The 25,639-nt window shown below is 54.0% G+C and overlaps 2 protein-coding genes across 4 annotated transcripts; one reads left to right on the plus strand and one right to left on the minus strand.

Moving 5' to 3' along the window:
- Positions 1–355: 355 nt before the first annotated feature.
- Foxf1 (forkhead box F1) lies at positions 356–4,168 on the plus strand. The gene is made up of 2 exons (XM_028753574.1): positions 356–1,338; positions 2,647–4,168. Exons 1-2 carry the CDS (start codon positions 363–365, stop codon positions 2,805–2,807), a joined length of 1,137 nt encoding a protein of 378 aa, XP_028609407.1. The 5' UTR covers positions 356–362; the 3' UTR covers positions 2,808–4,168.
- A 9,452-nt stretch (positions 4,169–13,620) lies between these two features.
- Mthfsd (methenyltetrahydrofolate synthetase domain containing) lies at positions 13,621–24,326 on the minus strand. 3 transcript variants are annotated; one of them, XM_028753268.1, is made up of 8 exons: positions 24,251–24,326; positions 22,622–22,725; positions 21,331–21,444; positions 20,309–20,422; positions 18,369–18,459; positions 16,969–17,081; positions 16,678–16,803; positions 13,621–14,770 (listed from the first exon to the last, which is right to left on the minus strand). In XM_028753268.1, the coding sequence occupies exons 1-8, from the start codon at positions 24,264–24,266 to the stop codon at positions 14,330–14,332; spliced, it is 1,119 nt and encodes a 372-aa protein (XP_028609101.1). In that variant the 5' UTR covers positions 24,267–24,326; the 3' UTR covers positions 13,621–14,329. The 3 variants fall into 3 exon arrangements, with proteins under 3 accessions (XP_028609101.1, XP_028609118.1, XP_028609109.1); XM_028753285.1 differs by lacking the exon at positions 21,331–21,444 and adding an exon at positions 21,475–21,588; XM_028753276.1 differs by lacking the exon at positions 21,331–21,444 and having other exon boundaries at positions 14,330–14,770.
- Positions 24,327–25,639: the final 1,313 nt, after the last annotated feature.

The raw sequence follows: 25,639 nt of genomic DNA on the forward strand, positions 1-25,639 counted from the left end.
TGGAGGGGGGGCTGGGGACGCGTGGGGAGGGACCTGGGGGGGCTTGAGCCCACTGAATAAGGGGGATCGGACACTACAAGCTGCGGGGGCGCAAAAGCGTACACGGGGGAGGGTAGGCGAGAGGGGGGGCGGTGCCGGGCCCCCTGATGCGCGTGGCCTCCCGCAGGGAGGAGGAGGAGGAGGAGGAGAATAGCGCGCCTGGGGAGGGCGGGCGCGCGGGGGAGGCGCGCTCGGGAGCCGCAGTGACGGCAGAGGTGCAGCCGCCCCGCGCAGCCCCCTCCCCTCCCTCCCCTCCTGCTCCTCCTCCTCCCGGCTCGGCGGCGCAGAGCAGCGGCGGCAGCGGCGGCGGCAGCAGCCACCCGATGTCCGCGCCCGACAAGCAGCAGCCGCCGCACGGCGGGGGCACAGGAGGAGGCGGCGGCGCGGGCGGCCAGGCCATGGACCCCGCGGCGGCGGGCCCCACCAAGGCCAAGAAGACCAACGCCGGCGTGCGGCGGCCGGAGAAGCCGCCCTACTCGTACATCGCGCTCATCGTCATGGCCATCCAGAGCTCGCCCAGCAAGCGCCTGACGCTCAGCGAGATCTACCAGTTTCTTCAGGCGCGCTTCCCCTTCTTCCGCGGCGCCTACCAGGGCTGGAAGAACTCTGTGCGCCACAACCTGTCGCTCAACGAGTGCTTCATCAAACTGCCCAAGGGCCTCGGGCGACCGGGCAAGGGCCACTACTGGACCATCGACCCGGCTAGCGAGTTTATGTTCGAGGAGGGCTCGTTCCGCCGGCGGCCGCGCGGCTTCCGAAGGAAATGCCAGGCGCTCAAGCCTGTATACAGCATGGTGAACGGCCTGGGCTTCAATCACCTCCCCGACACCTACGGCTTCCAGGGCTCCGGAGGCCTCTCCTGCGCGCCCAACAGCCTGGCGCTGGAAGGCGGCTTGGGTATGATGAATGGCCACTTGGCGGGCAACGTGGACGGCATGGCTTTGCCCAGCCACTCAGTGCCACACCTGCCCTCCAACGGCGGCCACTCGTACATGGGTGGCTGCGGTGGCTCTGCGGCCGGGGAGTATCCGCACCACGACAGCTCAGTGCCCGCTTCTCCGCTGCTGCCGGCCGGCGCCGGCGGGGTCATGGAGCCGCACGCCGTTTACTCCAGCTCCACAGCAGCCTGGCCGCCCGCGGCCTCCGCGGCTCTCAACAGCGGGGCCTCCTACATCAAGCAACAGCCTCTGTCCCCTTGCAACCCAGCGGCCAACCCCTTGTCTGGCAGCATCTCCACGCACTCCCTGGACCAGCCATACCTGCACCAAAACAGTCACAACGGGCCAGCGGAACTGCAAGGTGAGTTCAGGGGTCTCCAACCCCAGACTCGTGCTTTGACAGTCACTGTGAGCCAATCATGCTTCTAGAGTACGAGCCTCCACTCTGAGGGGAGGCAGCAGCCCACCGGACCTTTGGGTACCAACTGTTCTCTCTTTGAGGAATGAGCGCAGTTTTGATACCCCGGGTTTAGACTGGTCGAGTTTCGGTTCTCGCTTCTCTTTTCTGCCTGTCCCAAGCTTGACCAGGTAGGCCCCATTCACACCAAAAAGACTTAGACCCCAGCGCTCTTAAGTCCGTTGGACATGTGGGTTCCTTCGCCTCTAGCAAAGGCCCTGTGTATCTAGCCAGGGGCCTAGTCCTGGCCAGCGGGCCCACCTTTCGGATACTTCCCATGTGAAAAATCTGTGTCAGGCAAGAACGGAAGAGTTAGGCCCAAAGCAAGCATTAGGCCCAAAGCGGCCTGGGCCAAACACTGAGAGGCCCAGCCCAGGCCCTTCAGGAAACCTGGTTTGGTGAGTCCAGGGGCATTTTGTGCTGACATAAGCTGGACCTTGTGTGGTAGAGTTGGGGGGGGTGTCCGATTTTTTAGCCCCAACGCTCTTTGTCTTTGAGGATCCAGGTTTCAAGACCCCTTAGAGCCCACCCCAGAACTCCCCCACTGAAAAAGAAGATAACTTTCAGCTTCCGAGCCTAGTTCTGGAAGGAAAAATGGGCAGAGGGATAGCCATAAATAACCTGTCAGTGCGGCCCCAGGGAGGCAGACCCGAGGAGAGAGGTGGTTAGTTGGTAGCCCAGCTTTCCACAGGGTCACCCCCCTGCATGTGCCTGTCCTTCAAGGGACTCTTCAGTTGACTGAACCTTGATGCAGGCTTTGAATCCTGTTGACCCCGCATTGGGCATCTGGCTCCACAAGGGTGGAAGTGGCGACTGTAGAAATCTCAGCAATCCAGGCTCTGGGGCATCAGAAGCCATAACGGCTTCCTGGGCCTTCTTCCCCTTCCGAATCAAAGAAGCCCTCCGCCAGGCACGGAGTCCAGGCTGGAGAGGCCCAAGCCGCTGGAAGCCCCACAAGCAGGACTTAAAGCCAGTTATTAGTCCAGGTCCAGAGAACCACAGCGAGGGGCTATTTCAGTCCCCCGCTGAGGGCTGTGAGCCCCAGGAAGGTCAGTTTTACTAGGAAGTGGGGCTAGGAGGAGTGTGGTGAGCAAGGCTGAGCTGCCTGCCTGCTACACCCAAGTTTGTTGGGGCTTCTAGGCTGCGTCCTGAACTCTCGCCTGTGTAATCTAATGTTTTGCTTCTACCTCTTGCTGTCACCTTGCCCTACAGGCATCCCTCGGTATCACTCGCAGTCACCCAGCATGTGTGACAGAAAGGAGTTTGTCTTCTCTTTCAATGCCATGGCCTCTTCTTCTATGCACACTACTGGTGGAGGGTCTTACTATCACCAGCAGGTCACCTATCAAGACATCAAGCCCTGTGTGATGTGAGGTGAGGCCAACAGGCCCTCCAGCCCAGCCTGGCCGGCCCAGGGACCAGGAGCCCACCGCCACAAACTGCTTTACTCTGGAGGTATAACGCGTCAGCAAGAGAAAAGGGACAGCCCCACCCCTAACGGATTATTTGTAAAGAAAACCCCAACACAGACTGGGAGTAGCGGCTGGCGACTCCACCCCCACTCCCTCACTAATTTCTAAAAAAACAGCGGCTGTGGGGCCAGGTCGCAGTGCAGCTGTCAGTAAATAAATACTTATTTTCAACCCCATTGAAAGCGGCCACGGAGGTGCTGTGTCCTGTGTCCTCGGGGAAGCCAGATACACGGGAAGAGTTCTGCAGAGGTCTCTCCGCCCCTCCCACACCCAAGGACAGTTGTTTTAAGAAAAAAAGAGACACGAGAGACCAGTCATCAAAAACTTTTATTTTTGGTTGAGTATTTATCTTTTAGTTTTTAACTTTTTGAAAGAATGTCTTGAACAGCTCTCTCTTCAGCCATCTTTCTCCCCCTTCCGGGGAGGAGAATGGGACCAGGTGTGGCATCCCCTCTCCCAACCCGGGGTCTCTTCCAGCAATCACAGGTGAATCTTTATGGGAATGACACAGATACCTGAAGCCACTGTTTGTCTTTTTTTTAAAAAAAAAAGAGAACAGTGTCTGAGAAGCTCTGTCCCAGCCTCCGGCCGTCCATTTTCTTCTTCGTCCTCCAGCGTCTGTTTTTCACCTTGCTTGGAGTTACATTTTGACTTTTCCCCTGGGTGTTTTTCTGTCTCGACTGTGACTCTCTGAAAAGAAAGGAACACAGTGAGATGGGGGAACCTAGGTTCGATCTGGCCGGTGTAGTTCAGGCGCTCTGACACGGTAGACGGGCTCAGCCTGCTATTTATTCTGCTTTACTTCCTTACTCAAAACACCACGTAGCTCTGCCCTCTCAGTATTAATGGTGTGACTTGGTTGGCAATATTTGCCATGTAGAGTTGTTGTCATTATTGTGTGTGTGTTTTTTTAGATAACCATTGTAAATTTGAAACAAAGACCAATCTGTGTAAAAACAAATTTCCATATGTTTTATATAAATATATATAATATGAAGGACTGTCCCCTTTCCCCCCTTTTAGTATTTTGGCCGCAGAGGTGCGGCATCTGTGACACATATTTTAAACCTCCTTTCTGCACTGTATAAAAGGGACAATCTGAGGGTATGCTTTTTGTGTATTTTTTTTTCCTACAAAAAGAACAAAAATAAAAATGTATAACATTTGTACAAGGCCTCCAAAACTCCTGTTGCTAGACATAAATCAGAATGCCTGTTTTTTGGGAGAAATAGTAGACCAACTAGTTACTACCTCAGGAGTGTCAGCTCTGGGCGGTGGGATTAAATGTAGGTGATTCTGAACTTTGTCTTTCCCAATTGGCCCTCTTCATCCTTTATTTCACGCTGGAGTAAAAGCTGAGAAGGGATAACTTTTTCTTCATTTCTGTCTTCTGAAGAGGAGTCCTCCGTTGTCCCTCTAAATGCCATTCCTTAGCTTGAAGAAATAATCACACATTTAAAGAAAAAATGTAGACCTTCATCCCAGGGAAAAGCAAGTGTGTGCACACATACACACATGGTCTTTACATATATTTATGCATAATTTTTCTGCTACCATGAGCCCAGTGAGTCCTTCATTCTAGGGGCGAGCCTGGCCTGCCTTGCATTCTGTTGTAGATAAATGAAGCAACTTCAAAGCTTTGTTTGTTTGTTTTTACTTATTTTGCCTACTTGGTTTTTTTTTTAATTGCCCGATGCCTTTCTCCTGTGGAGTCCTGTAAAACCCAGTCAGGAAGAGACGGAGCATCCGTGGGTGCTCAGGGCTACGCCCACGCTCCCTCCCGGAACATATTTCCCCTTTAAACCGTATTTTTTCCTTCCTCTTCTGGAGACAACGAACAGCTAAGCCCCGGTCTCCCCTGACCACCATCGCCATCACCAACCACCCACCTAGGAAAACAAACAGAATTGTTGGTGCCGCGGTCCTGACCCACCGCAGTGTCTGTGCACCGTGGGGTCGCGCCCCAGAACCTGCTTCTTCTCAAGACTTGACATTCTGGACGGGAGGGTAATTTCTCCGGTGCTCTGTTACATCAAAATTATCAATAAACTAGTCCGGGCAATTAATGTCCCCAACTAACAGCTGTCTATAAAACCCAGATAAAGAGGACGGGAGAAAAGCAGGAGCTAGGGCGGCTGGAGCATCGGGCGGGGGCTGCGGCCTCTCTGCTTTCCCCGTACCGCGTCCTGGGGCAGGTTCGAAACCAGGGGCCGCCTCTCCTCAGGCCTCCCCTTGGGCAGGAAAGCAGGTCCAGGGAAAAGCCCTCAGGCCCTAGGGTCACTGCCTGGAGCCGGGGCGCCTCCCTTCCCGGGGCAGACTGTGCCCCAGCGAGGACAAGGGAGCCCGGAGGCGGCCACCGGTGCTATGGCTCCCGCGCCCATATTGATTCCGTGTCCCGGCGGCACCGCGGACCCCGGCTTCCGACTCCTGTGTGGGGTTCAGTGGAATTTCCCAGCTCCGCCACATCAGGGCCAGCTGGGTAGAAGGCACCCAGAGTCGCCCCGGCAGAACTGGCCAAAACCCAGGGGATGGGGGCCTGGCTCTGCCTCTCGCCTGATCTGTCGCCGCCGGAGGGTGAGAGGGAAAGTCCGTCCTTCCCCTGGAGGAGGGCGGGCTCCAGGCAAGCGTAGAAGGGCCGGATTAGGCCGGGAAGATCGCCTAGCAGCCACCCGAGGTCTCCCGCCGCCGCCACTGTGGTGGCGCCCGGGTTTCTCCAGGGCTCATTTTGGTTTAGGGTCGCCTGATGGGAAGCGCCCACTGCGGTGCTCAAGAAAGCATTCGGACACCTGCAGGTCACAGGCTAAAAACTCAACACGAAATTGTGTGTGAGTGCTTACTGTCAGCTCACCTCACTGGGAGCGTGCGTTAGTTAAAACCCAAGGACCCTTGCAGAACTGTCCAGAGGCAAAGGCTGTGGGAGGCAGGAGGCATGGAGATGGACAAGCCGCAGGGAGTCACACAGCTAGGCCCTGTGGGTAAAACACAGTCCCCTCCACAACCTCCTCCTGCGGACCTGGGTATAAATCCCGGAGGCCCCGACTCTGGGTCCCACAGACCTAGGCAGGAGGAACTGCCCGGACCCTGAACCCAGGCCGGGTCTGACAGCAGCACCTAAGGCCTACAGGGCAACAGGGTTTGTGAGCTGTGCCTGCAGGCGCCTGGCCCACAGAGGCGCCATCTATACACTGTCAGCCTTTCTCTTTGGGGTTGAAGGGTCCAGGGCAGGGAAGGCTTGGTACTGCACCAAAGCCTGGCTCCCTGCCTGCCAGGCCCCTACCAGTGACTGTGTCCCTGGAAGGGAGTGGAAATACTGACCTGGAGTCCTTACCCTGAGGCCACCTGGCATTGTGGAAACCAAGCCACCCTAGTCTTTGAATTCCTCTTCTCTGACAGTGTTGTTCCAGAAAGATGGAGCGGTGACGTGCTCAGGAGGAAGGGGACAGATTTTCCTGGCACCCAGGAGGGAGAACGGGTGGCCTTCGGACTCCTGGGGTTTCTCACTGTAAGGATGGGGGGTGGGGAAAATGCAGCAAGTAGGAACCAATCCTCGCTTTCCAGGAGCCTCCTCTTGGGTGCTTCCTATGAACATCCAGTTGGGCCTGAGAGTCCTACACAGACTACCAGAATATTCTGACACTTGGTCCCAGGATGAGAGAAGAAAGGTCACTTTACTTATGCCAGTGGCTCTGTGAGACCCACCACACGGGAGTTGGGAGTCTGTCTCAGTCTGTAACTACCTGAGGGAGAGACAGGGAAAGTCCACACCCCTTGACAGGTCCTCCCCACAGATTGACAGGAATCCTGGTAAGGGCTGAAGCCTGAGGTCTTCCTCAGATCAACCCCCTGGATCCCTGCTGAGGTAGCTTGGTCTGGCCTCTGCTGCCCTCTCCTGCCTGCTCTGGCTTCAGCGGCGGCGGCTTGGGGGAAACTTGGGTGACCAGGGTAGCAGGCAGCATTCTGGTGACATTCTTATCCCCACAGCCCAGCCCTCTCCACAGCTCAGCTCGTTCTCTCCACAGCCCCTTAGGTGGCTCTCACTCTTCCCCTCCCCACACTCCAGCCATGAAAGCCAAACTCAGAGAGGACAAGGGTAAAATAAGAACCAGGGCCTGAGGCTCAGGCCCCGGGTTTTCTGACCCCGAAGCCTTTGACCTGTTCGGATGGATAACCCATTGTCGGTGGAGAGGGCAGTGATGAGGAAGTCCAGATCCAGCCCAGCTTTCTCACTGAGCCCAGAAGGGCTACGGCTCCCAGCCCGAGGACTCTGACTTCCCAGAGTTACAGAGCCTGCCATTCCTATCCCCCCTACCCCACCCGCTCCCTTTCTTTCTCCAGCCCTTGGTACTGTGGAAATACATGTCAAGCAAAAGTTGACACAGGACCACAGATGCTGTGGATAGCGGTAGGGTGCGGCTGCCTGATCCCGTTTCTCAGATGCGGGGTCTCCTTAACGAGAGGAGGGGGCCTTCTTTCCTGCAATCCTGGGAGGAGGGTGCAGTACCAGTCACTGGATTCCCGTGGAGCTTTAACGGTGAGCTTTATCCCCTGCTTGGATTTCCTCAGCCAGTCCCCGCCCACTTCTCCCCGCCCCTCCCACTTTCTGCAATGGTTCTGTAGCCAGGGTCTCACTCTTAGGTTGCCATCTACCATAGATCTCTACTCCCACCCCTGTGATAATTTCTGGTGTGCTTTGACAGCCCAGAGAGGAGTATGATCTGACAGGTAAAGAGTGGCCACGGCTGTTCAATCCACCCACACTGAGAGCCCATGGATGCCTGCCATCGGACTCCTTCACAGGGGACAGGTCGGAACAGCCCTGCTGTTGCCAGTTGGTGTCCACAGTCACCTGGCTGGCCACACAGAAACTTTGAGGAGAGCCCGACAGGAAGGTGAGATTACCAAGGTGTGACTGTGTGTGTTCTCTGCTGAGAGCAGACCCAGGGTCCTGCCAATGTTTCCAGTACCAGGAAGGCTCACGTGGATCCCATGAAAGGATGTCACTGGGCTTGGGCCACCCAGGAGACAATAGGTGGAACAGTCTGAACAGAGCTAAACTCAGCCATAGAACAGGCAGGGCCCTTTGAGTGGGCCGTTTGCCTGGCCAGAGCAGACCCAGCCAGCACCGCTCTAGAATAGTTCTGGTGTTCAATGCCCTTGTGGTGACACAGCACTGGCCGGGGAGGGACCATATGCCAAACCTCTCTGAGCATCTTATTAAGACTACTGACATCACACCAGGGAGGCAGGGGCCCCATGTTCCCTGAGTGTCCCGGCCATGGCCATGTGGAAGAATGCCAGGTTCTTAGATGTCCCTGAAAAAAAGGACAACTCGTCCGTCTTTGGGAATGTGTCCTGAAAGCATGTTCTAGATAGGCACATGATGTCTCTGGGTTTCTGTGATAGGGGCCTGACAGGCATGGGCTCTCACTGGACCCCCAGCACCCGCTCCAGTAGTGGGGCTGAGTCTGAGAGATGGACCTGTGTGTGACCTGCTACACAGGGGGGCAGGGCAGCAGGTAGGCAGGGGCGGGGAAGGAGCAACAGGACACACTTTGTTGTGGTGTCAGTACAGGGAGAGAGCTCAAGGTTAGGGACCCCTTGAAAAGGAGAGGGAACCTCGGATAACACTCGGAGAAACACTAGGGCTACCCTGGGACGTTGTTCCTATCTCTCACGAGGCGACAGCGCCCCCTGCTGTCCATTTCTCACAGTTCGCGTTACAGAACTGTGAGAACTACAGAAAATGGGTTTCACCGGGAGGCAAGCATAGGTGCCCAGATGATTCGACCCTATTCAAGGCCCTTGGTTTAGGGGAGCTTAGGGGAGATGGATTATTTTTGTTGGAAGTTGAATTAATTTCTTTTCCTAGTCGCACAAACAATGGGGCTTCAGAAAAGTGGAAGGTTGCATCATTTTCAGCCCAATCCCAGGCAGCTTTGCGGCCTGTGGACACATGCCCTGCACACGGAGACCCCGTGGCCCCAAGAGGAGCAGATAACAGACGGACGTACCAGGGCTCCGGGCCACTGGGTGGATTCCTCGATCCGCCTCTTTCTAACTTTGTTTGCTTTCCTCCTGTGGTGCCTGGTGACCTGAGAAGTATACTGTAAGTCTCAAAAGCGTTTACTCAGGCACAGAGAGGGTGAGACCTTGTCTGAGGTCACACAGCTAGAAGGCACTGCAAACCCGCCCCACCCTTCAGGCAGTGTGTGGCACTGACTTGGGATTCTTCAACCACTAAATGTTCTCTGTGTTCTGACAAGCTGCTGTGGCTTCCGGTTGGCCAGGAGGCCTGGCTTGTGGCAGGTCAGTGTTCCCCCTGGGAACGGCCTTTTTCCATTCAACAGGGCCAGGCTCCAGGACGTCAGCCAGTTCTGGTCTGAGACCCTTCTCTGGAAAATTGCTCCTTCTGGTGGGTCTGTTGGACCTGCAGGTGGGAGCCATGTTAGATTTACCCACAGCTCAGCACCTCAAGGCCGATGCTTACGGCTACCAACCACCGAAGTATGGGACGTCTACACCACACAGACGCACGTCAGCTCCCATTTCAATCTTGTGGATTTATAGCCCTGGAAAATAAAGGACTCCATTCACAGGAGACAGCCCTGTCCCTGCAAGGGAACAGAAGTGCAGCTCCTTACCTAAATCTGCTTGTCTGGACGTCTCTGTGGCGGATCCTGGGTGACCCAGACTCTCTGAGGCTCTGGGAAGGATGGGGAAGACCTACAGAGTCCTTGTGACCTGCAGTGTGACCACAGGAGCACCAAAGGGCAGCGACCAAAGCCTAGAGGTGAGAGGCTTGAACTGAAGGATGCAGGATGGATGCTGGATGGGCCCAGCACACTGGGTGACTGATGCCCATGCCACAGACCCAGACCCATGTTTCTTCTGCTGTAGGAAGACCGAAGTCATCACATAGGGAAGGGCTGGTTTTCCCTCCTGCCAAATGGCCCTAGCTTGATCCTGCTCACTGGGGGGTAAAGAGCAACTTGCTTGGCTTCTGGGACTCAGCTAGCAGAGGACCTTCAACCACAATGATAACAGAGGTTAGGATGAACCCTCTACCTATATCCTGTGACTTGCCATTCTTCAGCGGAAATACAGGTCTATGCTTGATGAGCTACCTGTGTCCATCACCATCTGTGACCACAGGTGAGGATTGATTACTGAGGAAAAAACACTTGCACCCAAGTTCAGGGGCTTAACCATAAGTCATTTCACTCATGAGGCTATATGGCTGCCTCAGTAGGACCAGATCCTCAGGGCTCCTCCGCCTGGCCTGGGATCTCTTCCAAAATGGCACATGGTCCTGGCAGTGCTGGGCACCGGGTCCTCTCCACAGGGTAGTCCAGCACCACCACAGCATGGGACTGGTCTCCAGATGACAAACATGGTATGACTTTAGCCAGATTTGGGGGGGTGATGGCTTCTGGTGGGAAGGGCTAGAGCATTTCCTAGGAAGTTACACCAAGCTCCAAAGGGGACTTTGAGCTCTTGGGAGAATAGTCCAATTGCAAGGAAAGGGATTTTGAAGTGTGTGAGATCAGCAGGCATTGCCCACTAAAGAGTTCTGAGGTCCACAGGTTGGGTGTCGCCTACACTGTAGCCCATATATGTGGGTCTAGTTGCAGATCTACTTTGTAGAACGCCTCTAGTATTTTGGAAATTTGAAGCTGAGTGTGGTGAGAGGCAGAGGCAGTCGGATCTTGAGTTTGAGGCCAGCCGGGTCTGTAGATTGAGTTTCAGAACAACCAGGGCTACACAGAGGAAACTCTTGTCTCAAAAAAAACAGAACATAAAAGAAAATCCAAAATAACTAATAAAATTGATGTTCTCTTTGAGGGCTTATCTTCTATTTGAGGTGCTAGTCACAGAACTCAGATAAAGGTGCAGGAACATGGCTGCCTTTGGTTACGTCTGCTGGGGCTGTGGAACAGCAACCTCAGAAGCGTCACAAACAGGCCAGGTGTTGGGGACCCGGAGGAGGTGGCATCAGGCCCAGGTGCCTGGGATGTGGGGTAACAGCATCCCAGCTGTCCAGAACCCACCATCAGACCAGGAGGAGAGCCTGTGTTGGCTCCTTCTATAAAGACAGAAAACTAATCTCAGGCCACAGAAGACCATCAGGCCTGTGCCTTTAAATGTGTTTTCATGTGCCAGGCCATCCAGAGTGCTGGGGTGATCTGTGGGTGTTTGTTGTGGGTGCCTGACAGACACATTTTTCCTAATGTGATGGCTAGTCTTACACCAACTCGACACGAACTGGGGTCATTTTTGGAAGAGGGAACCTCAAATGAAGAAATGTCCCCACTAGACAGGCACATGGGCAAGCTTTTGGTGCCTTTTCTTGGTCGATGGCTGACAGGGAGGGCTGTACCACCCCTAGGTTGATAGTCCTGGGCTCTACAGGAAAGCAGGCTTAGCAAGCCTCGAGGAGTGGCTCTCCCCCATGGTCTCTGCATCAGCTGACTCGTACCCCTGCCCTGACTTCCTTTAAGGACGGACTGATATGGACAGATAAGATGAAATAAGCCCCTCCTTCCCACGTTGTTTTTGGCCATGGTGTTCTATTACAGAGCAGAAATTTAAGAACTATAAAGTGACCCCTCGGCTCGGCAGCCTCTTCTCCAGAGTTCTATCCTTCAAGCCTCCATCTGGCTCCTCAGAACAATGACTGCTGTTACTCTGGCCTCTCCTTCTGGGGTACCCTGGCGTCTGTAGCAAGTGTGGCTTCACCAGGACAGGACACAGGGCAGAAGGGATGCAGGCAACCTCACCGGGACGTTTGAACCTTGTAACCACCTCTCATCTCTAGGCTGGGGCTTAGAAGCTGGCATTGGGTAGGTCTTTGCCCGGAAGCTCCTCTGCCAGCCGGCTTCATTCTGTTTACACGTTCATGTGTGTGCACGTGGGAGACCACAGGCCAGCTTCTGCTGTCCTCTGTCCTGTGGGTAACAATTCCTGATGCTCTATTTTCTTGGTTCCCTGAGGAGCGTCTACTGAGATCTTGCTGGCCGTGTTGGAACTGACATCTTTCTGCGGATCTGCAACCACTTTCTGTAAACTCATCAGCCAGTCTCAATTACTTAGTTTTAATGCTAGTATGCATACACGCACATGTGTGCATGCGTGTGGGTACGCGATAGTCATGAACAGATGAGGGAGGGCATCAGATTCCTGTAGCTGAAGCCAGGGGTGCTTGTGAGCTTTGTAACGTCATCATGGGTGGAGGGAACTGAACTCAGGTCTCCTGGAAGAGCAGTAGGGGCTCCTAAGGGCTATACCATGTCTCTAGGCCCTGCTGTTCCGTTTCTAGAAGTTATGTTATAATGGATGCAAGGAAAGCTGTTGGTTTGTATCGTCCTGCATTAGTTCTTCAAGATGCCCAGAAGGGTTTACTCAGCTTGAGGCATCAGTCTGTCCCGGCAGGAGATTGAGCTCTGCTCTCAGGACAGCCAGGATGCAGGGCAGGCACACACAGAGAGAGGCCAGTGCGTTCGAGAGTTTTATGCCAAATTGACACAAGGTAGAATCGTCTGAGGAGGGAGCCTCAATTGGGAAAATGCCTCCATGAGATCAGGCTGCAGAGAAGCCTGCAGAACATTTTCTTATGATTGATGCGGGAAGGCCCAGACCACATTGTAGGTAGGGTCATCCCTGGGCTGGGGGTTCTATAAGAAAATAGGCTGAGCAAGACATGAGGAGCAAACAGTAAGCAGCCCCTGCCATGGCCTCTGCATCAGCTCCTGCTCCAGGTTCCTGCCCTGCTTGAGTTCCTGGCCTCACTGATTTTGATGACAAACTGTTGTATGGAACTGTGAATAAAATAAACCCTTCCTCCCAAGTTGCCTTGGTCATGGTGGTTCATCACAGTGACAGTTACCCAACTTAAGCCAGCCAGCTTGAGATGCATCCCTGAGGACGACTTCTCCCAAACAGTCATCCTTCTGCCCAGGTCTCCACTATTGGCAAAGTGGAAAACCATGAGTGGAAGCGTGGAGAGGCCCAGAACCCTGCAGCGACATTTACAGCATCTTTGTCACCTCAGCACCTGACAGCAGCTCTCTGTCCATTTTGATTATGTGTGCTATACAACTGTAGTGACAAAGAATGCAGTGACATCGTCACCTGTGGCTTCCGTCATCTGGAGAACCAGACCTCAAAGGCACAGAGACGGGGTAGCCCTGTAGCATCTACCTGGGCTTAGACTGAGGGCACCTGGCCTTCAGCGCTTACACACTTTACACAGGCACAAGTGGCTTACACTGTGTGTCAACACATCTGGATTATTCTGGCAACAAGGGACAGGAGGCCCACGCTATCTGGGAGGCCTGAGTCACACCGGTGGGATTCAGGCTTGGCTGGCTCTTGAGTAAGGGTCATCTCCCAGCTCCCAGCTCACGTAAAGTGTGGATTTCCTGAGTTGCTCATGCCCTGCAGGTCTGCAGCAGGAGGGGAGAGACAGCTCCACACTGCTAATCTGCAGGCGCTGTCCCCTGGGACATCAGCGGTAAGAAGGGACACAAGGGGGCAGGCAGAACTCTGAGGAGAGCAGAACAGGTGAGGATGGGGTGGCTGTGGAGTGGGAGGTGGGGCCAGGCAGAGGCCAGCACAGCCCAAGTCTGCTTCCCTCAGCCACTCCTCACGGCACCTGTGACAACTTGGAAGCGGTGGTTACTGAACTGTTTCCTAAGGCTGGGTCTCTGCAAGAAGATGTATATCATAAATTCTTTTCCTTTAATATGAGTACAATTATATGAATATTCCGGGGCAGAGGACGGTGCTAACAGACACTGTGGAAGACCCAGTAAAAACAAGAAACTTGCCAGGCATGCAGATTTGAACAAAATAAACTCTCCACCTAAATGCTTATGTTTTTCCTTGGGATCAATGGCACAAGTGCTTTTGGGAGAGCACAGGCAGCCATGTTCCTCGTATCCTCACCTGACAGACAGCGTGGCTCTAAGCAGCCTGGGTAGATGTCACCATGCATGCACACAACACAGGGCAGAAGCCCCACCCTTCCCACTCCTGTTCTGATGGGCTAGAGGTTCTCCAGTGGTCGCAAGGTCACCCGGCTCTGCCACATGCCCTCGATCCCTGCCAGGCATGGCCTCTTCTCTGCAGGTCTCGGCTCTCGTCCTCAAACACCCTGAAACAGGTCTCCATTGTCTACCTCTTGTCTGGTCTGCTCTGCCCTGAACCTTCTGCACCCGGAGAAGATCACGTGGACGTCACAAGACCCAGAACTGGAATGGGCCAGAGCCTGCAGCATCCTGGAAGTCCCTACCCAGGTCTCTTCCCAGGAAGAACAGAGCAGGAGCCTTACACAGCAGCAGGTCATCACCAATGGCAAACTGTCACACGGCACACACATCCCAGCAGAAAAGGTGTGACTCTCCTGCTGGGGGCAGCTCGCCAGGTCACATATCCCTCTGCTGCCCCAGTGACACCCTCAAGGCGTTGGCACCCAGACGTAGGCCCTGTAGGAGAGAGGCAGCCTGCTGGGCAGCAGCTGAGTCTGTATAGTGTAGAATTGCCCTGTGCTGTGGCCCCTGCCAGGTAAGCCTCAGGGGCACTGCCCCCAGCTCCTGGAGGGCTCCCTTCAGCTCACGCACACGAGTATTGTAGGGCAGGTTTCCCACGCACACAGTGGCAGCTAGTTGGGTGTCCGTCCCCTGCAGGGGACTATGGGACCTTCCTCGGAAACCTGCTTGTGGTCTATCCTGGGGTCTCCTGACAGTGCTTGGAGCTGGCTGCTGGCTGCCAGGCTCGGCCTGAAGAGCGACATCCTTCCCAGCCCGTTTCTCTCGCTCACGGAGGCTCCTGAGCACTGGGATTTTCGTAAGCATCTCACAGCTGACCTGGAAGAGAAAGCAGCCACAGCTGGTCTTGGGGTGTCCAGGGGGCAGTCACACCAAGGCCACGCCCACACGCTCAGAGGCAATTCTGGCAATGCCATACCCCGAATATGCACGGAAGGATGCTGAGGGGCCCAGCTCAGGCTCTGGGGAGGGAGAGAAGACGCCACTGACTGGAGTGAAGCACAGGCCCTCAGTCTAGGCAAGCATTCTACCACTGGGCTACAGCCCGGCCACTTCTTATTTTGAGACAAAGCCTTATCCTTTTGTTCGGGCTTGTCTGAATGTCAAACCTGCCATTCTCCTGCCTCGGCATCCAGGGTGTCAGCATGAGAAGCCTGCACTGCCAGAACTGGATTCCACTGCTTAACAAAAGTCACCAACCTGCAGCTCTGACCCCACGTCAGCCTGAATGAGATCCCGGCACTCTGAAGTTGTCCAGATTGGCCCTTCGTGTGCCATAGTGAGGGTGGAACAGGCCTCTACCTTCCTGAGGCCCAGGAAGTACAAACAGCCCGGGCTCCTTTGTGGACCACCCACTCACAAGAGGCTCCTGGAGTCACTGGGATTCACACAGGCCACAGAGGGCAATTCCCTGCCTACCTCCAGGAGGGTGAGGCCCTCTGCTGTGCCTGTGGCTGGGATGGAGTCCTTCACGAGCTTACGAGTATCTCTTGGGTCGAAGAACTGAGCTAGGTAGGTCTGACATAGAGCAGGATTTGTGCAGCACTCCCTAGCAGAAGGGCCACCAAATTGCTAAATGAACAGCTAGTTAGCTCAGTGCCAGCCTATGGGGCTGTGCACAGGCCACCTGTGGCCCTAATTGGTTGGTACAATGGCCACAATATCCCAACAACCTGCAGAGACAGTGGAAGGCAGGCAGACCAGCACATGGGCACTGAGGGTATGCACGTCAGTCAGCTCTCAGGTTCTGAGGTTGCTCTCCTATGAAGCCGAGCAGCTCAAGATGATGACATGTCTCAATGCTCAGTCTACCATGAAGCCAGGCATCACTCCTCTCTAGAGCAGTCTCTTCTGAGTAGGGAGTGATGACGCCCAATGTGGCTTGGCTTTCTTCTCTACAAATCCCAACCCCATTGGCTCTGCCATGTCCCAGCTGCTCACATTTGGGCTTACAGAACAAGGGTGTACTGTTGCCCAGGCTGACATGGACCTGCTTTTCCTGGCTGCCAATTAGGAATGGTTGTTAGCTCTGTCCACACGCCACGTGAAATGGAGATGCTAATTGTTAATCACACAGAAGATAATCATTCCATCCTCCAAGAACTAAACACAGATTTGACTTTCGCATGTCAATCACTGAGAAGTTTGCAATCCCTTGTTGGGGCTGGCAGTGTAGGCTTTTTATCCTGACACTTGAGAGGCCTAGTGAACCCTGCCTCCAAAAAAAAAAGAAGCAAAGATCTGTGAGGCAGCTCAGCAGCAAAGTGCTTGCCCAGAGTCACAAGGCCGTAAGTCCAACCCCACAGAGCTGCAAAACCAACAAAAACTGGAAACCCTGCAGGTCATGGTGGTGCATACCCTGAGGAATGATGTCCAGGGTGAACTCTGGCCTCTGCACATGCACACACGTGAACACACACAGAGACAGAGTCAGAGAGAGAGAGAGAGAGAGAGAGAGAGAGAGAGAATGAAAACCGTCGGCAGGGGAGCCCCAGTGAGGTGACCCTCCCTCCCGATCACGGCTTTCTGGGTAAGAAGACTCTATGACTCAGCCTGAAGAGGTGACTCGGGCTATACCATTCAAAGTTGTTGGTTGTTGGCAATGCTCATATCCAGCTGCACAGGCTAGTGGACAGCGGCCAGGACACACAAGGAACACCGCGAGAGCCGCCACAGTACCACGAGAGCCACCACAGTACACCATGTCAGCCACAGGGATGACCCACCTTGGACCACATGATGCCTGTTGGCTTTGGGCGTGCACAGCCTGTAGTGATGACCCTGGTGGGAGTGAGGATGTAGTCAACCGTGAGGTCGTGGTCCTCCAGAAGAGCCTCAGGGATGTCAACGACCTGGACCGGATGGGAGCTGACAGTCAGGTGACAGCAGGGCCCGCCCAGCAGGAACCCCGCATTGACAATCGACTCTAGTGGCAGGCATGAGGAGGAGCAGGTGTCTCTGGCTCCCACTCCTAGGGTAGCTGGCAAGGAGGCCAGCGACAGGTCTGCAGGACGTACCTGGCAGTCGTGGACAATCGTGACGACTGGTGTCCCCTCGTGGACGGCTCCCATGGACACCATCATGGCATACTCGAGATCAGCGTAGCCTTCTCCCTTCCCAATTCGCCAGCCTAAGAAACAAGACGGGGGCACAGCGGAAGTGGGTTCCTGTCAGATCTCCGTGGAAAGACAAGATCCCAGAGTTCCTCTTGTCCACTGCAACCCACGGCGGCCCCAGAACACGAACCACAGGCACCCAATGCTAAAAATGCACAGTGAGAGAGGGAGCCTCAGATGCCACGTGGAGTGACCACACTGGCACTTGGGAGGCTGTCATGACAGCAAGACACCCTGAAAAGCAGTAGGCAGGGCCGGGTGCCAGGGCATAGACCGGCAGTCAGCACTCAGAGGCTGACTCGGAAGAGGGCAGAAGGTTTTGCCATCAGAACGGAAAGTCAGTGTGTGACAACAGAGAAGAGAGCTCTACTTCGAGAGGCAGGTTTGGTCTTCCTGTCCCGGGAAGAACAGGCGGATGGAAAGGTGGGCTGGCTGCAGTGGGCTTCACAGCCATGGGCCCATCCAGGCAGAAGAACAAAGGACCACAGCAGTGAGCAGGCAGTACCGGCCTTCGGCTCTCCTTGCCTGGAGTCTGGGTACCACCGCAGCATCACTCAGGAGCAAGCACACCACCAAGACGCCTAAGACTGAGACCTGCCTGAGCCCTTGACAGTCAGAAATGCATACGCAAAAGAATAAGACAGACAAAGGGACAGAGGACAGCAGACAGTACGTGTGGACTACATGGCTGGGCAAGCTGAGGCAGGAGACAGGTAGGAAGGAAGTTCTCAACCATCTTAACCCTGCAGCCCTTTAACACAGTTCCTCGTGTTGTGCTGACCCCCGACCGTACAGTCATTTCAGTGGTGCATCTAGCTGTAATTCTGCTACTGTTATGAATCACAATGTATCTGACATGCATGATAGCCGTTATGTGAGCCCAAAGGGGTCACGACCCATAGGTTGAGAGCCATTGTCCTCCATGGTGGCACACACGCATGGGGGTCTTGCAGGAGGTGGACAGGAGGACAGGGAACCTGATGGAAGAAGACTATAAATATACAGTATAGGAGAATATAAGGACACAGTATGGAGACTGTAAGCTAGCCTGGGCTAAACAGCAACACTCTATCTTTAAAAACCAAAACTAAAGGCAGGAGAGAGATTACCGCTCACCATCAGTCTGCTAAAAGTTAATGTTGGATAATTCCAATCATGAGTGGGCCTCCACGCATGCCCGTGGGGACGCTCCAGACTGCGTGAGTCACAGACGTCAGGTTCTCCGCATGGACAGTGGCAAGTGGGGAGGTCACCGGGCAGCCTTCGGGAACATCCAGACTGCCTGCCTGCCTCTAGCTTACCTTTCTCAGACACAGCAACAGAGCCCACCACAACTAAATCCACGCGGACACTGGAATCCAAGCCCACTGGGACGCTGAAGTTCCGCACACCCTGGGGAGGGAAGCGTGAAGAGCTCATAGTCTCTGAGCAGGCAGAGTGGGGTTGGGTTCCACACCACCCTCCAGGAGGCAGTGTCCTGGGACAGCCAGTTCTGGGAGCAATCAGAGGGTGAGTCTCCTACAGTCCCCATCCCAGGGAGGTGGCCAGAGGGCAGCACTGACCACACAGAGTCCCACAGCACTAATGCCAGTGAGCATCACCGGGAGCACCAGGTGAGCACCATCAGGAGCACCTATTGAGCACCAGGTAAGAGACACACGAGTAGGACAGACCCTGGGGAGTCACAGGAGCTTCAGGTTCCTCACGGACAGGGACACCAGGATGCTGGTTTGAAATGAGGCCACAGGTTATGCACTTTAGTGCAGTAGGTACCCCCGTGTGGCCATGCCTTCATGCAGGCACTCTTGCTTCTGGAAATGCTCCCCAAGTGCAACCACCTGTCCAGATCATCAGAAGTCTCTATAAAGTCTGAGTGACTGTGCCTCTGTAGCAGGTTGGAGATCTGGCAAGATCAGTGTGGGTCTGTCCAAAGCACATGGCTGGGCATGCCCGAAGCACCCACCCTTTGTGCCAGCCCTCTCTGTGGCCGTGGGACTGAGCACCACCAGGCCGTCTCTGCGGCCATGGGACTGAGCACCACCAGAACTGCGGTTCATCTTACTTTCCCTCTTTCTTTTTAAAAATTTTCCCCATTTTCTTCAGTGATGGGATACGGGGCCTCATATATCTGTAGAAGAGCTCTAGTGAGGTCCACTACACTACACACACACACACACGCACACACACACACACACACATACCACACACACATACATATGCACCACACACACATACATCATACACACATACATACACCCATACATACAACCCCCACATACTCACATATATACACACGCACACACATATATACACATATACATACATACACATACACACACGCATACATACATACACACACGCACACACACACCACATACACACACACACACCATACACATATACACACCATACATACCTACACACATACACCCATACATATACACACACTGCATATACACACACACACACACACACACAGAGTTCCCTTTAATCTTTCTTCTGAGAGACAGTGTTGCTGTGAGGCCAGGGCAGGTTTGGACAGCAATCCTCCCACTCCAGCTTGCCCAGCAGCCGATTTCAGGTGTGCACCACCAACTCCAGCCCTCTGTGCACACACATTCTATCTTTCTAGCAGAGTGGACACACTTTTGTAAGCCGTAGACGATTCTATTTTTTAAGTCTATTTTATTTTACATTGTTATGTACTTACATTCCAGGTGTTGCCTCCCCCCACACCCCGACAATTCTATTTCTTCAATAAGAAAAGTTATGAGCAAATGGTGAATCAATCAACTGCTACATGTTAGAATCAGACAACAATCCCTTTATGGAAATGACATGGGGTTTGTGGGTCTTTAAAAAGCCACCAAGTGTCATTTTACCTAAGATGCAAACCCTGGCTCTCCATCCCTCAAGTGTGTCTCCAGACCACTTTATCAGGACTGTGAAGTGTCTGGTGACAGGCAATCAGGCTCCTGTCAGCGGTTCCAAATGACAGGCGCTTCCCAGCCTGCTCTGCAGACGGCCATCGGGCCATCGCTGCTCCAGCCAGCACAGGTGCACAGCGCCAAACCCACCACAAGAGGGCGCCAGAGTGCCAACTGTCTAACACGCATTTCTCCAGGTCAGTCCACCCATTCATTCAAGGATCTACTGCTCCCATGGAGCTGCTGAGTCTGCTCTCACACCTGTGTGTGAACCCTGTGGGACAGTCCCTGAAGGGGGGGGTTCCAGCACTCACCTGGGAGGTGGCACATCGCCTCAGTATGTCTTTGGTGGCTCCAGGAGGTGGTGTGATCTTGTTAAACAGCCCTGTTCTCAGTCTTGGTGTTGGGACCAGCAGTGTTTTTTTGCTCTTTGAGGAGGGAGAAGACAGTCAGTCAACTACAGGGCGGGCGCATGTTTTCCCCACTGCAGGAGGAAAGGGATATGGGCTGAGCAACACCTGAGCAGACCCAGACGGCTTCCTTTCTCCTGCCTGGATCCCCTGAGGGCCACATGGGGACTGCAGGTGACAGGACAGGAGAGTGTCCATCCCTTGTGCCACCCCCATCAGTCACGGTTCCCTGCTTCTCCCTGCAGTCTCATGGGCCAAATCCTGCTCAATCCTGCTCTGCTTAGAGAACTGCTTAGGAGCCCCACATCGACGCCCTTCCTCCCTGGACCACGTGTTAGGCATCCTGCCCAGCTGAGACTTCTGTATTACTGAGACACCAGTGGGAGACAATCGAGTCACCCCCCCCCACACACACACACACAGCCTCTGGCGGTCACAGGGGGATTTCCAAAGCCCCGTGCCTGACATGCAGTGCCAACAGCAGCCCCGTGGGACTGGAGCAGCAGCGGACTTGGCTCAGCAGAGCTACAGTCAACATTACGTGAACCGTGCCCTTCCATGACACCTTGGCGGCTCTGTCTTTAATCACTCTGACTGCTCTAAGTTATAATTGCTTAGGAGGAAGGAACATTAAAACGCACACCACGGTCTCTTCTCATAGACGGATATGCTATAAAGCAGTGAAAGTCAATGCTCCCTTTGCTTTGAGAGGCAGCTGGCACATGTGTGCCCAGACTCTGCTCTGTTTGGGAGACAAAGTTATCAGATTTCTATCTGAGGAGTTTTTTGTTTCGAGGAATTAGAACAGTAACAATGTAGCGAAGAAACAGACTGTTGTGAATTGCAGTCATGGCTCAGTCTACCTGGATACACTGTGCCTACGCATCAGGAAGACGACTGAGGGCAGCCTAGGAAAGTGGAGTTACCTGCAGTGCCAGCAAGCGGACACCTTCCAGGGGCTTATCAGGGTCCACTTTCATTTCCTGTGTCCCAGCAAAGACTTCCAGGTCTCTGATGCTCTGGCCAGCCAGGTAGGACCCCTAGTTAGGCAGACACAGTGCCACCCTTACCTCCAGCACCAGGAAGCGGGCGTTCCTCTGAGGAGCATCAGGGTTAACTTTAATGGTTCTGGCCACACTGAAAGCGTGCAGGTGAGGGAAATGCTCTGCAGCATGAGAAGCACCCTGTGTAGACGTGACTGCGTGTCACCATGAAGGTACGGGCCAGGTCTGGCCCAGGCATCACAGCCCAGCATGAGGCCAGATCCCCCCAAGGAGACAGAAAGAGCACAGTGTGGAAAGGGCTAACCCAGAACTCAGTTTTTACTGGAAGAAAACTCTGAAGAGAGCACAAGTCTCAAGGGCAGAATCGGGCTGGATTTCCACAAGAGAACGGAGCTCCTGTAAGCACTGCCCAGTCAAGGAGCAGGACGGCCTGAGGCCTTGTGTGATTCACTCCTGAGACCTTGAGCAGGTCCTGTGCTTCCTCCGCCCTCTTCCCTGAACTCCATGTTCATCTGTCTCCCACAGAACACAAAGGAGGGATGGCCTCCAGTCTGCAGCAGGCTCGGTCAGGACCAGAGCCAGGCCAATGTAAGGAGAAATTCCAGGCAACATAGGGTGCTGGTGGATGCTTGGTTTTAAGTCCACTAGGGCCTTGGTATGTCTTCACAAAGCACTTCAGAATTTTTTTCAAAACCTATCTCTCAATACCCCACCCCTCCCTCTCTCTTCAGGGTCTTCTGCAGCTCAGTCAGGCCTCCAATTCACGATGTAGCTGTGAATGACCTCAAACTCCTGATCCCCCTGCCTCCGCCTGCCAGGATGGCCAGCCTGAGCCAGCATCTGTCTTACACTGCCTCTTTAAGGCAAACTATTTCCCATGCAAACTATCAGCAGTAGCCATCTCGGGTTGACTTATATTTTGAACAGTTAGGACACTGAGGTCCAGGGCTGGTACTAAAGGCTGGGCTTCCCTCTGTGGGCTCCACAAGCCCCTCCCTAAGTGGCTGAGGGACGCCAGCTCAGAGACTGTGCATGGCCCAAGGGGTCATGGAGTAGGATTCGTCAAAACACCACGTGCCCCCCCCCCAGACCCTCCGGACTCTGCCTCCACACACTGTGCCCCCAAAATCCATCCCACCAGAAAGCATTGGATCTGTGTCACTGATATGAATAGCTTGATCCCTTTCTAACAATCCCAGGAACACTTCTGTACCTTGAAGTTGGGGATCCTGTGGTGGACAGGTCGGGGAAAGTCAGCTATATCATGGGATTCCATGTAGTCCCAAATCCGTTCACGTATGCTTTGCTTGGAGACACCTATGACATCAAAGGACTGTGACGTACTGATAAAAAACCATCCCACAATGCACGCTGGCACTTGTATACCTGCTGGAGTGACATCATTTGCACCGGAATTTGTGACTGAATCGGACCAGTTTAAAACACCCAAAATGTTGGTTTTTCCCTCAAGCTCCTTCACCAGTTGAGAGAAGTGCCTTCCTTTCTGCTAGGAAGCTGCAGTGGACTGTAAAACCTAGCCGTAAATTAATTTGTATTCTTTTCTCTGCAGTGCTAGGGGCTCCTGCATACCAGGCAAGGTCTCTACTAGTGAGCTACACACCTTTTGGAGGTAGGGTGTCTTTCTGTTCAAGATGGGACTTGAACCTGAAGTCCTTAAGTATCGAGCATTACGTGTGTGCCACTGGGTCTAGCTAGAAGGTCGTCTTTTGAGTTATTTAGTGGCCCTGTGGGTCAAACTTGAGGCTTTAAGAATTCTAAGAGCACTATCACTGAGCCACACGCCCAGCCTGTCCTTTTAAATTGTTAAACCCTTACAAATGACCTTACAAGCCTCACAAGACTGGTGTATAGAAAGTACATTTGTCTTTCTTGTTATTTATGGCTGGTGCCTTGGTGGCGCATGCCTTTAATCCCAGATCTTGGGAGGCAGAGGAGGTCGAATCTCTAATTTCGAGGCCAGCCTGAAACACAGAGTGAGTTCCAGGGCAGCCAGGACTACACAGAGATACCCTGACTCGAAGAAAACAAAACCAAAGATGTATTTATTGTATATGTGCACCGCCAGTAACCTGGGTGGGTGTGTGTGCACGCAGGAGCCGCAGAGCACTGGGTCCCTTCCGGTGGAACTGGACTTGTGAGAACTGGACTTGTGAGCCACCACACAGGCTCACTGGGCCTGAACTCTGGTCCTTGGCAACAAACGCTCTTAATCATTACTCGCTCTGCTCGCTCTATGTATCTCCTCTCCTCCCTCCCCATCTCTCCCTCTCTCTCTTACTCCTCTCTTCTTTCCCTCCCTTCCTTCCTCCTTCTCTTTCTCCTCTTTTCCCCTCCTCCCTCCCTCTCCAGCTCTTTCCTTTCTCTCGCTCAGTCGCTCTCCTTTCTCTCTCTCCTCCCCTCTCCCGCCCTCTCCTCTTTCTCTCGCTTTCTCTCTCACTCAATCTCTCTCCTCGCTCTCTCCCCCCCCCCACTTCCTCTCCAGCCCCAAACTTTGTGAAGGCGTCACAGCGTTAGCACCAGCAGAGCCCTCTGTCCAGCAATGGATGCTTTCCACACTTTGTGGCTGGTGCACACACTCCCTACTTGTTGAAAACGCTTTGCAGCGCGGGCAGGTGCTCAATGCTGCGCGACGACGTCCCCAGCCCTGGCTGGTTTAAACCTGCCTAGCCCGGCTGGGCGAGGGCGGATTGACCCTCCCTCCCGGCTGTCAGCCTCGGCGTCCCAGCCGTAACAGGTGGAGCCGCGTCCTCCCCACGCATGCGGACCACGTGGACGACCGCGCCGTCCCAGCCTCGGTTTCCCCACTGCCCTCCGTTCTCACCCTCCTGGGTCTCCATGGCTACCACGTCACCGAGCGACGCCCCCGTAGCGCATCCCGGCGCGTTAGTGACGTCAGACAGCCGCGCTTCGTGCTACACATGCGCACTGAAGCTAAGTAACCAGGCATGCGTGGATGATGCAGTGGGCGGGGATCCCGTTCTGGGGTTGGGGTTCCCAGCAGTAGCCTCGGACGCCTTAGAGGATCGAAGCCACCACTGGAGCCGCCTCTGAACGCGGATGCCCAGGACTGCCCCGGGGCATACACGCACACAACACGCATGCATTTGTACCGCATGGAACATATAACACTGATAGGGCCGTCGAGATGGCTCAGCGAGTGAAGACGCTTGCCATCAAGCCTGACAACTTGAGTTCGATCCTCCGGACCAAAACACAGGGTGGCAGGAGGAAAAAAAAAAAAAAGACTCCCTAAAGTTGTCTTTTGACCTTCACAAGCTGTGCTGTGTCGTGAGCGCATACACACACATCATGCCCACAAAAAACTACAGGGGTCATATATATATCACATGCGAGATATATATATATGTATATCTTAAATATGCAAGTACGTATAGTAGCTGTAGAAACAGCACTTGAAATTCAAGGTTAACAAGGAAAGCTGTATATAGGAGTGGATCTAGGATTTCCAACTTCCTGTACCAAGAATTGTACCAGGAACACGTGCTTAGACATAGAAATAAAGACTATTTATTAAGGAAAGAAAAGGCACTCCCGAGATGAAGAGCGTTGTAAGCAGGGGACCGCAGACAACAAGTGCCAGGCCTGGAGGCTTCTGATTCCTCAGTGGTCATTTACATACACCCACTTGAGCTTTGCCTTTGTCCATCTCTGGCTTTGGTGGTCATGCCGGTTCTGGCATCTGGCTCCAGTCTTCCCAGGTGTGCGTGTGCGTGTGTGTGTGTGTGTGTGTGTGTGTTCCCAATGCAAGGAGAAGTGGAGGTAGGTGGCTTAGAAAGAGACCAAAGCTGCTTGGTGTTTGCTTGTAGTCAGCATACTGTGCGTTTGGAACATCTGATTGGGCTAAGGATGTCCCCGGTGGCCGCCCAGCCCCATGCACCCAGCCTCTGATGGGGGTGGGGATCTGTTGTCTGTTTTGCAGCTTGCCTTTCTTTGCACCTTGAAGAGGCAAGGCTTCTCTGAACTGCCCCCTCCCTGGGATGGGATAGGTGGCCTCACAGCTGCCATCTTCACGGATTCCTCAGTGGGTTAGAGTCTGTTAGCACTCTGCTCTTCCTGCCCACTAATGGGACAAAATGACTGGTACACTTTTTTTTTTTTTTTTTGAGACAGCATCTGACTATGCAGTCCTGGCTGGCCCTACAACTCATCATGTAGACCAGGCTGGCCTTGAAATCCCGGCCCCACTTGT

The sequence above is a fragment of the Grammomys surdaster genome, unplaced genomic scaffold (assembly GCF_004785775.1).
Source record: "Grammomys surdaster isolate TR1022 unplaced genomic scaffold, NIH_TR_1.0 128, whole genome shotgun sequence".
NCBI lineage: Eukaryota > Metazoa > Chordata > Mammalia > Rodentia > Muridae > Grammomys > Grammomys surdaster.